Here is an 11,270-nt window from a genome sequence, read left to right as displayed (position 1 = left end):
AAAGTGATAACTGCATGAATCTGTGTTGATCTTCTGTGGTTTCATATTAGAGATACCTTCATATAATCCTTTTTTTTCCCTTTTATTTAATTAAATTATATATGTTTAGATACAGAGCGGTGAAGTCCGGTCTGTTCCAGGAGTCCAGTTTTCTCCAAATGAGTAATGCGGGACTCCAGCGTCAGCTCAGACTGTGAAGGATCTCCTCCCAGAAGACTGGGAGCGGCACCCCAAACTCTCCCAATGCTTTCCACTGCGCTCCCTTCCTCCAGCTGTAATCAATTGCTTTTTAAGATACTCCCTGCCTTCCTCCAGCTGTTTGGAGAAGGGAGAGGAGGGGTGGCGATGGTAGTATGGAGGGATTATAAAATCCCAGATTAATACGATCGCATGTGGCGTAAAAGCGCGGACCAGATCAAGCGCTGCTTCTTTTACATAATCCCGAAATATGTGAATGGAGCAAATGCACCACTGTGAACGCCTGTGGTTTCCCTATTCTCTAAGAGATTTAAGAGAAAGTATGTGTGTGTGTGTGTGTGTGTGTGTGTGTGTGTGTGTGTGTCGGTCCAGGTTTGGCGGTGCTGCTGAGCCACAGATGACGCAGGAGTACACCCGAAATCTCAATTTCCGCGACACTTACACACTCAGTAGTCATGGGTTAAGTATCGTAGCCGTGAAAACTGCCTATTTAACAGAAAAGAGAGGTTGTGTGTGTGTGAAAGCGGACCGGGAGAGGAGGGCTGGTGGGGGGTTGCTGAAGGCGAGAGGAGCAGAGAGAGAGAGAGAAGCAGAGACTGAGAGAGGGGGGAAAGGAGGAGGAATAGGACAGCCATTACCATTCAGGATCACGTTGCCCGCTGTTCTCTCCAGCCTCATCCCACCGGCTGCGTGTCGGTTCGGTTTTGGAGCAAAAAACCTTGAATACAAAGCCAGAAAACATCCAAGCTTCCATCCACCCATCTACCCCCAGGAGGAGAGGGAGCAGCGGCGGCAGCATCCCCGGCCTCCCTCGCGCTGTGCTCGGATTCCAGGACCGCTGCTGCCCCGGGGAAGGTAAGCGCTCCGGAGCTCATGCAGGCAGGCAGCTCTTGTCTGTGCTTCACACTCTCGTGCGCGTTCAAACCATCGTGATCATGTGTTTTCACGAGCTGTCAGGCCCGCTGCTGTTATGGAGTGTTTACAGGGACAAAACACTGATGCTTATTAGCTCAAAACGGATCGCTGTTACTCACTTTAAAAGAAATTTACAGACATGTTCAATAAGAACTGCAGACCAATCATAACTTGTGCACAGGTTATAATATATGGATGGAGTTGTTGTTTTTTTCCCCCAGACTCAACGTGTTGCTCATTAGCTCTGCGTTTATTGGCGTGATTTCCAGGAGATGCACTGCAAGTTTTAGTAATCTCATACATCCGCCCTGTTTCTAAGCACACTGCTCATGATTTGTGTGCTGAAGGGCTGGGCTGGAAATAACCAGCGGACATTCACACTGAGAGAGATATAGAGGGGGTTTCTGGGTCGTGAGAAGGCTGCCGTGGCTGTTTCTCCTAATGAGACACTCAGCAGCAGCAGTATGGAAGCAGCATTTAGTCAACAGTGCCAACCACAAATGGATAAATGTAATTAGTTGGTGTTATCCATCCAAGCAGTGGCCGTGTGTTGGACAAAGAGCTCCCTGCTTTCCAGCCTTTCAGTGCGCGCACACAGCGTTTGGGCTCCATGTCTGATGTCCATTCATGCAAACACATTCCCTCCTCACAATCAAAGGGAAAGACAGACAGAGAGAGAGCGAGGCAAGCGTGCAACGCTGGTGACACGAAACACCAGCTGCAGCTATATCTCTGTTATATGTGCACCAACACGCCCCGTGAGAGGCTGCCATTATTGATCCGTGCATCCCTGCAGCCAATTATATCCAGAGACACCCCATCATCACCAGCAGCACCTCCATCTCTACCTGCTGCATGAATCCCAGTGGGCTCCATAACTGCAGGCTGTCTATCTGTCTGGAAAATACTGGATATAATGTGCAAGGTGCAGCCAGAGGGAGGGAAAAACAGGATTCAAGCAGGAGTCCCCTCCTGCCGTTCAGCACCAGATGGTCAAATATACATCTCCCTCTAGCCTTATGCTGGACATTCAGCTTTCAGACTACTACACTCCTAACACTCTCAAACCTTCATTTCCATTTAAATGGTCGTTTTAAATTGGTTTCTTCCATTTTTTCCTCTGCACTGCCACGACACACCTCCTTACTACTGCACGTTACAGTGCAGGAAAGCACCAACATGTCTGTGAGGATGGGGATAGAAGACAGGACTGTTATAGTGGGAGACGTGGTTGTTATTTAATTTGCAATGAATTGTGGAATGTCTGGTTTATTTCAATCAGATCATCCAATTTAGACTAACAGCAGTGGAAGCTGTTGTTGCTTACTGTCATAAACAAGTGAAAAGTGGACATTATAGGCGCCTAGAGCTCAAGGTGACACCTCCAGGTTTCCTGTTTTTGTACGTCCAGCAGTTGAAAGCCAAGAGATGCTCAATTTATAATGAAATAAAATAAAAACAAAAGACTAATTAATCCATGCTGGAATATATAAATATATCTAAACTGCTCATTTTGATAAACTAAAAAACTAAAACAATAAAAGCAGCAAAATCTGAACATCTGAGACACTGGGAGCCAGCGGATGTTTGGATTTTTACTCATCTCTCCTTTTTTTTTTCTTTTTTTTTATACCAAACATGTAGTTTCCACCGTGCCTCATTTGCTTCATTACAGGTTATGGCTTTGGTGTGGACACAAGTCACTTTTTGGCTGATTATAACCTATCTTCTTTATTTTAAAAAGCCTGATGGTGAGGAAAAATGAAGACTTTCCAAGCATATAGTATGATCCTTGCCTCATTTCAGAGCTTTAAATCCTTCCTCTTCAAGTGGTTCTGGCTGTTATCAGGCTAGGATTACCCCCATTTGAGAACCAGTGGGCATGTTATCATTCATTTGGAGTGTGGTGTCCACCTGATGAATGAACTTCATTCACATTTTAGCTTTACTTTAGTCTCCGTCAGCTTCCGAGGGTAAACATCCAGCATTTTATCAACTATATTTTCCATCCTGTTCACTAGCTTGTTGCCAGTGTGATATTTTTATCCTGGGACTTGTTTGGGAACAAAGTGACTTATCCATTTAGTCATTCAGCATTGTTTTCATGGTGCTGAAATCGTCCCTCTGCTCTTTGTGAAATTCACGACTGGCACCTCCACCCTTCTGTCTGTCTGCCTGTCTGTCTGTGTTGATTTTCTTCTCCCTGCAGCTTTCTGGTCTGCAGAGAGCATTTTTACCATGAGTGAATAAAGGTGGAACAAAGCCAGACACACTAACATTGCTTATCGCCACATCCTGGAGCAGTAAATATTGACGAGCGTATACAAGACAGGCATACGATGACAAACGATCAGGTCATTCAAATAAGAGATCCTGTTTCTTGTGTCATCCTTGCTCATCTATGCACATACTTTTCTTTCTTTTGTTTAGCTGTCCTTTTTTTTCACTCTCATGTTGATGGACTCCAGTACACTCATGCCAAGCAGCTTTGTTGGCAGTCCAGTCCCATTTGTGTATTTATGCATGCATACTTTCGTGTGTGTGTCTGCATGTGTATTAATGTATGTCTGTGTGTGCACGCGTGGGGGAGCTCAGTCTAGCCATTCATTTATCCAGTCAGTCAGTCGTTGGTGTGTTACTCATCATAGCTGGCAGCTGCAGTTTAAAGGGAGGCATTTCTCATTCATTCTTATATTACACTGACTATTTACACTTTTAATAACTGACGTAAGGAACACGCTTTAGATATGCTTATTACATTTATGCATGGGAGGGAAAGAAGTTGCATCACTTACATTGTCCTACCTTTCTCCATTTTTTCTGACTTATCTTATTCAAATATGTCCTTTAGAAGACACGCAGCACAAGCGTGGAAGTGTTGAAATGCTACATCCTATATAAGACAAAATGGGAAAAGGTTTTGCTTTGGAAACTATAGATATGGCTCTCCTTATTTCCCAGATTCTCACAGTGAGACGGTGATGCAACACAGATGTAAACATGCCCCTTTGCTAACCTTTTTTTTTTTTTAAACAAACATAAACTTTAAGCAGGTTTTTTTTAACAATAAATCTTATTTCCAGCATATGATATATTATCTTTGTTTTGTTTCCAGGAGCTTTACTGATTTTTAGATCATTACATCAGGTTTTATTTGCATTTTACACAGAATCTCAGCTTTTTGGACACAGGGTTGTACCCTTCAGCTCAGTGACATGCTGATCTTTCTTACTTAATATGTAATTTATCTAATTTATACACAAAGAAACAAAAACAAACAATAATCTTGTCAACCTTTATATGTTAAATACAGACATGGGAGCAAGTATCATCTTTTTATGCAATATTTTTTTTAAAAGCAAAAGAAAAATGAATTAAATTGAAGTTTTACAGTTAGTAATGTTAGCCTTTTTTCCTTATGCTAAGCTAAGCACTGATTGCTGACTCTAGTTTTTTATATACATATATTTCCAAACTTATATTGTTTATCTGTAATATAATAAATGTAAGTATGATCTAAAGGGATTTAAGCCAACTTAAACTGGAAAACCTTAAAACTAAAAGCATAAAATATGGCAGGTCCTTTTTCAATAAGCTAGACTAGTTAGCTTTTAGCTTTTAAGTTGCGTATGTTTATCTGGGATTCCCCCCCTCTGACTGGATTTTGCAGCACCACATAAATCAGGTCAGTCAACCAAATAATAAATTCAATGTATTTAATTTTAATCATCAGAAATAGAAACAGTGGGTAAGCTAGCATTTGCTAAAGCTACTTGCATTACTGAATAAAGCTAATCAGTGCATCCTTATAAAAAGGAAATAGAAAAATGTAGTTTGTATAAATGTGACTATATTAAACCACAGTATAAGACATGTACAGCTACAGGAAAAACTAAGCTTATCTCATAATTCAGCAGCTTTAGTAGCAGTATCCTGTGTGCCTCTGTCAGTATTTCATATTGTTGAGCTAAACTTGCTAAACTTTCTTCGTTTTCTTCACACTCTTTTATGCATAGCTCTCATAAGGTCCCACCACAGCATTTCTGGCTAAGGTCTGTACTTTCACTGCGTCATTGCTGTACTTTGATTCTTGATTCTAAAAAATTAACATATTTTATTTGTTAATTTTTTCACTAATTGGACTGTCATTAACTTTAACATGCTAACTGAAGCCTGTAGAGTCTGAGATGTAGCTCTTAGTTTTTTACAGTTTCTCTGAGCATTATACGGTCTGACCTCAGGGGGAATTTGGTGGGACATCCACTCCTGGGAAGATTGTGACGTTGTGAATCACTTACGTGCTCCAGACCAGCACACTGTCAAAACATCTGCTTTTATAGAAGTGGCCATACTTACTGATAATCAGCTGTTTAAGTGCATTTGATTAGCAGCACACCAGAGAGTGTACATTAGTCTTCACAATACTCAGCGTAGTCTGTGAAAGTTTTCATTTGCACTTGACACTAAGTTTTAAGGGTTTACAAGTGAAAACAATGATCAATGTTTTTCGTACTTTTCCATAAGTGCAATCAAAGCAGTTTGAATGCTCTTTTTTGAATTTTTTTGTGTATATTTCGATGTCATTATAATATTTAGAATATATAGAATACAAAAAAAGGTCAGGTTAAGGTAATAACTTAGTTTCAATCAACTACAGTTTGTAGTTTCTTTGTCAGACTTCATATCTCAGTCTATTTTGGGGGGTTGTTTCAGGTTTTACTGGGTTAGTTGGGAGCATGCAGGTTCCCAGATTTTGCAGGATGTACACAATGAGTCACATGTTAATCAGTTGTGTTTTCTTGTTTGGTGGCTTCATGTTACGGTGTGTGTCAGGGATTGTTTTTGTCCAATGAGCATGAATGTCAGTGAAACTCTCATCAGTGGCTGTTACCATGCTGGAATGCTGCCCTGAAGAGACTAGAGTTTCACCGGCAGTTACGACCGTTAGTCTGCAAATGTCTGGATTTCTCTCGCTCCTCAAATCTCTTTTCCTGTCTTCCCTCGTCGCGTTTTCTCACTCTACATCTCTGTCACAGTCTCTCTCTGTTTTATGTTACTTTTGTTTCCTGCAGCACACACACACACACATTCAGACACACACACGCTGCTGAGACTAAGCTGTGGGAACAGACCGTGTCCATGTAAATCCTGGCTGCGAGTTATAAATCAGGCCAGTCAACCATCCAGTACCTTTGTTTGGTTTGATTGAACTGCTACAGTCTGTCACAGGAAGAGGCCAAAAGCTCTGCGTGTATATATGTCCTATATATACAAATACGCCTGTATTACAATATTATTGTTTGATAGAAAACCTAAGCAACAGCAGTGTTGTTTAACCTTTCAGTGCTTTTCTCCCTTTTGTAAATGGGATGTTTTTGACTTTTGTTAAACCAGGCAAATAATTTAAAGACATTTATTCAGGCTCGAAGAACATTTGTGGGTCATTTCAGAGTCGCGTGATACCTCTTAGATCTATCAGTTAGTAGATTTGTAAAATTAATAACAAAAATCATCTAACAAATAGTTTCAATCTGGGGCACATTTTTATATTGATTGTCTAAAAATGTTTAACTGAAAGTCTAAAATCAAATCAAGAGGAACAGGGTTAGTTTTTATGAACCACAGTCATGTGTTGGTTAGTGCCAAACACCAAGAAGGTTCTGGGTTTGAACCCGCTGGCCTCTCTGTGTTTGGATTGCATGTTGCTGGTCATTTGCTTTTTTAAGTCATAATTAATAGGATATAATAAGTTTAATAGGAAGGAGGAAAGGCCCAAGGGCACAGAGGCAGAAATGCAGAGGAATGGATGTTCCTGCAGGGATTTGGAGCAGATTACCCAGAGCTGAGTGCAGTGGCAGGGACTCATCACTGACCTGTGCTTCTCATGGAGTGACGACTCATAGACCAGTGATTAATGACAGCAACAATCATGGCAGCACATCACCTGAGTACCTTGGACTGAAGGTACTGATTAGAATTTGGTGAGCGGAGGTTAAAGGTCACTGTCACTTTACAAAAAAACCTCAATATTTAACCATAAATCACACATTTCTCCAATAATTCTAGCAGACTGTACACAAATGTCTCACTGGAAAAAATCTGAAGTGATATTTATTTCTAAAAGTTCAATAGTTATCTTTACCATGACGAAATAATACGACATAAAACTCTGACTTTTATTAAGAAGTGCCAAGTGTGAGCATGTTTGGTCAGATATTAAATTGGTGACTCAAATCTTTTCTGGCCACCAATTAAATTCCTTCAAAATCTTCCATATAAATAGATATGTAAGTGTGAACAGGAAGAGAGGCAACCTGTAACTTCACTGGTTGGTTAAGGTGTACACCCGAAAGGTGGTAATTCTTCTGTAGACATGAAGCAAAGATTAAACAGTTGGTGTGTCAGAAAGCAATGATTAAGTTAAGCACTTTTGAGAAACTAGGGCTCAAATTAACCTGTGATGGCCCCTTTTCAGTGTATATTTTAAAGTGTAATGGCTGGAATTCACCAAACTGTGTGTGTGCTTTTGTTTGATGGTCTTATTGAGGAAAGCTGTGTCTGTGAGTAAAAACGCCTTGGTGAGGGTCTCATCACAGAAGGAGTGAGCTCGCTCTTGCTCGCGTTTCTCCTCCTGGTAGTTTCTTTTTCTTCAAAGTTCTCATTCTGTCTTCACGGAGCTGTAATGACACGGTGCGGCTTTGAAGCCTCAGTTCTGGCTCTATTTATAAAACCGCTTGTTGCAGTGGCACTGACTCACTGTCAGAAAGCGGCAGGGAACCAGACTTACACACACAGCTATACACCAGTGAGGTCGCTGAGAATTCTGGGAAGGCATTTAACCTCTTCCTCGCGGCGTTGCTGGGGAGACGGAGGGATTCAGGAAGTGGGGTTTTGCCAGCGGTTTAGCCAGAGGCCAGTCAGCGGAGGTGGAGGAGGAGGAGGAGGATTTTTGGCAGCAGCGGAGCAGATGGAAATCTCAGCCGTTGTGTTGGACTCACACGTCGTGCAGTGAATCATTCCCACTCTGTGACCACCTCTCAGGTCATTCCACAGTGTAGTCTGCTACAGCATGGAGGGGGTAAACACAGATCTACTGTGACGAAGTCTTTGGCAGCCAGCAGAAGTTATTCAGCGACAATCTGCAACACTTTGAGGGTTAAGCCGATTGTTTGCTGAGGAGAATTTCTCAGAGGTCGCAGTGTTCGCTTTTAGCTCTAACTGTCGGTGGATGAACTGTAGAACAAACAGTATCCCCGTCTAGTGAAGTTGGCGGGCTTTTGAAAACAAGGAAATAAAAGTAATATGTCATCTCTAATTATTTAAAGATTATAACTTATTCTACTCTTGTTTAAAATAAACACTGACATAAACAAGAAAAACATAATTTATTTGTGCATTCAAATACAACAGCTCTGCCATAATTTATACTTTGTGCTGAGTCCACTTTATAGTTACTGCTGAGGTCAAAGTCTGCATATTTTACCCACTGCACTGATTTAAATGGGGAGGAAATGTCATAAATGATGACGTTAATCAAGGCTGAATTCCATTTAGCTGCTTTCAGTTTCAGGGTTCTGCTTTTATGCACAGGCCACAGACTCATTTGATTAGAACAAAGCAGCTGTTAGTGCTGTTAGTAACACCTGTACTTTTATGTACTTTTTCACAATAACAAGCTAGCATCCTGCTGCTCTCTCATGCATTCAGCTGCATTTGATATTATTGTCCCCCGTTTTTATCCTCAGCACAGAACTGCTGGGACTCCCTGTGGAGCTGAAATATAAGAGCTGATATAAGGCAATTCATTCTCTCAGAATAGAGGTGCTGAGTTTAGAGTTATTGATGTATTGATCCTGAGATGGACGGATCAGTTCATCGGGTCTCCAGAGTCCTACAAACACACACACACACACACTTCCTTCTTGTGTGTGTGACGCCTGCAGCCCCTAATTCGCTTTAGAGAGGTAGGTTAAAGAGTGGAGATGAGCAACAGATAGAAGTGTAGAAACGTGAGAAGGTATAAGGAGTGAAAGCGAGACGAAGACAAAGGGAAAAGCTCTCTTCTGTCTTCCTGCATATTGACTCTTCTTTAAAAATAGAAACGCTACTCAGACTTTTAAATCTCATCTCGCTGCTCCTTTTTCATCACTGCCTCTGCTCAGCCTGCTGAACTGTTTCCCATCCCCCCACCTCAGCTCAGAGATTACTTTCTTCCATCACACCTGGAATCTTCCATATATCTATAAAAACTGGTGTGTGTCCAAACTGGAGCAGTTACACCAGCTTCTATCTCTTTTTATGCCTTAAAAGTTTGCATGATCTTTGTGTTTGTCCGGGGGCTGTAAATGTAGCTGTAACCTTACAGCTCAGCTGAGGGAGGACAGCGTCAGTGTTTACGCTGTCAGGAGCATGACCCCCCTCATCACGGATAGATGCTTCAGCGCTGTGATGTAGCTGGCAGTCTGATTCAGCCAAAGGGAAACAGTGTGAGTCTGCTCACGACAAGCTTGCAGACTTGTTTGTGCAATCTGGTTGTGATTTTTGGAAAGAAATATTACTGTGGAGTTTATCAAAAGTTTGAGCACCACGAAGCGAGTGTCATTGAGTTCCACTGTAATTAGGAAAACGCAGACATCTATCTGGATGTCTAAAGAGCACACTAAGATAGAGGAAAAATATAAATAAATAACAGTTTGGAATGAGTTCCCATTTGAGCAATTTGTCAGTGCACCCACAACTTCGAAGAAAATTGTGTTTTTAAAAAGCTTGAAAGATTTTTTTTTAAATAATAGATGTTGCAAAAATGCCATGTGGGGTAAAGAAATCCACAAAATGTACAAAATAAGAAGCTTTTTCAGTAATGTAGGAACATGGACCACATCTATTTTAGAAGCATCCATCCGAGAGGTGATGTACAGGTCAACAGTGTTAGGACTGTGATTGGATAACTACATCTATGGCCAGTTTAGACAGTTAATGTCACATGATGCCATCTTTGGCCTCTGAGAGGAAGCCAGAGTGCTGAAACCCATGCAGGCACAGGGAGAACATGTAAACACATAGAAAAGCATCAGCTAATCACAAGGTTTGAACACAGAGCCTTCTTGCTGTGAGGCACAGTTCAAACCACCGCGCCTCCGTGTTGCAGAAGCAGTCTGTGCATTATTTATGTGTCGGTCCGAGCACATAAATAGCGATTTAAGAGGGTAAAGCAAGCGGTCCGCTTTATGCGTTCTGATCAACTGAAGCTAAGGATGAAATTTCATCTGTGTCTCAAAGTTACATCTTTCATGTTTTGTTTATTCGAGCAAGCCTCAGACATTTCCAGTGCGATGTGTGTCGTCTTCTTCTCTGAGCCGCTGTTTCGCTTCCATCCAGCTGTCGCTGCACATCTGCAGCTTCCTGAACACTGAAGCTATCATCTGGACACAATGATTAGTTTAACCCAGTTCATTCTCCTTCCTCATTTCTCTCATCCGTCTTGCTACATTACTACTGTTGTTATGTTACAACTTTGCATCATTCATGACCCCTGCGTGATCACACTTTAAGCAAGCAATAAATTATCGAGTGTTTCCCCGTTGTCCTTCGTTTCTGACCTCTTTTCTCTTCCCACCCTTCCCACATCCCTTTTTCCTCCTACCATCCTTCCTCTCCTTCCTTCTCCTCCTTGCAGCCCTAAGCAGAGATGGAGTCTTCGGATGATGATACTCTGAGTGAGCGCTCCTGCGTCAGCGAGCCGTCATTCCGTAGCGAGCGTTCAGGGGGGTCGTTATCCCCGTGTACATCAGGACTTGTGGGCCCACCGGGAGACACTTTGCCATGGAACCTGTCTAAGCATGAGAGGAAGAAGAGGAAGAGCCAAGATTCAGTGTTGGACCCAGCAGAGAGGGCGGTGGTTCGGGTCGCAGGTGAGTTGATAAATGTAATACTTTATCTTTCTGCCTTTGAGCAACACTCAAGGGAAGCTTCCAGGAGATGGTGAAGAGGCAGAATTTTGCTGATTGAACTCTATAAAAGCAGAGTGGGGCTTTCAGGCACAACTTTACCTGCTTTCATGAAGGAGGGAAACTATACAGAGAGGTCTTCAGAAGCTTCATGGGTCATTGCCATCACAGGGTCGTTTGTGAGGCATTGCCTCCCAACATCCTGTGAGC

General features: G+C 42.0%; 1 protein-coding gene across 6 annotated transcripts in view; it reads left to right on the top strand.

Annotated features, from left to right (window-relative positions):
• The first annotated feature begins 610 nt into the window (after positions 1–610).
• The window catches only part of macf1a (microtubule actin crosslinking factor 1a), a 234,178-nt gene continuing 223,518 nt past the window's right edge, over positions 611–11,270 (top strand). For 5 of the 6 annotated variants that reach the window (XM_085346508.1, XM_085346503.1, XM_085346502.1 and 2 more), the window contains exons 1-2: positions 611–1,053; positions 10,790–11,024. In XM_085346508.1, coding sequence (XP_085202634.1) covers positions 10,802–11,024 — 223 coding nt within the window. In that variant the 5' untranslated portion in view covers positions 611–1,053; positions 10,790–10,801. The remainder of the gene's footprint in view (positions 1,054–10,789; positions 11,025–11,270) is intronic. The other variant, XM_085346507.1, reaches the window with a different exon arrangement.

The sequence above is a fragment of the Diplotaxodon limnothrissa genome, linkage group LG22 (genome assembly GCF_057381915.1).
Source record: "Diplotaxodon limnothrissa isolate DT_005_m linkage group LG22, D_limnothrissa_male_GT1.1, whole genome shotgun sequence".
Taxonomy (NCBI): domain Eukaryota; kingdom Metazoa; phylum Chordata; class Actinopteri; order Cichliformes; family Cichlidae; genus Diplotaxodon; species Diplotaxodon limnothrissa.
This window is presented reverse-complemented; position numbering and strand designations above follow the sequence as displayed.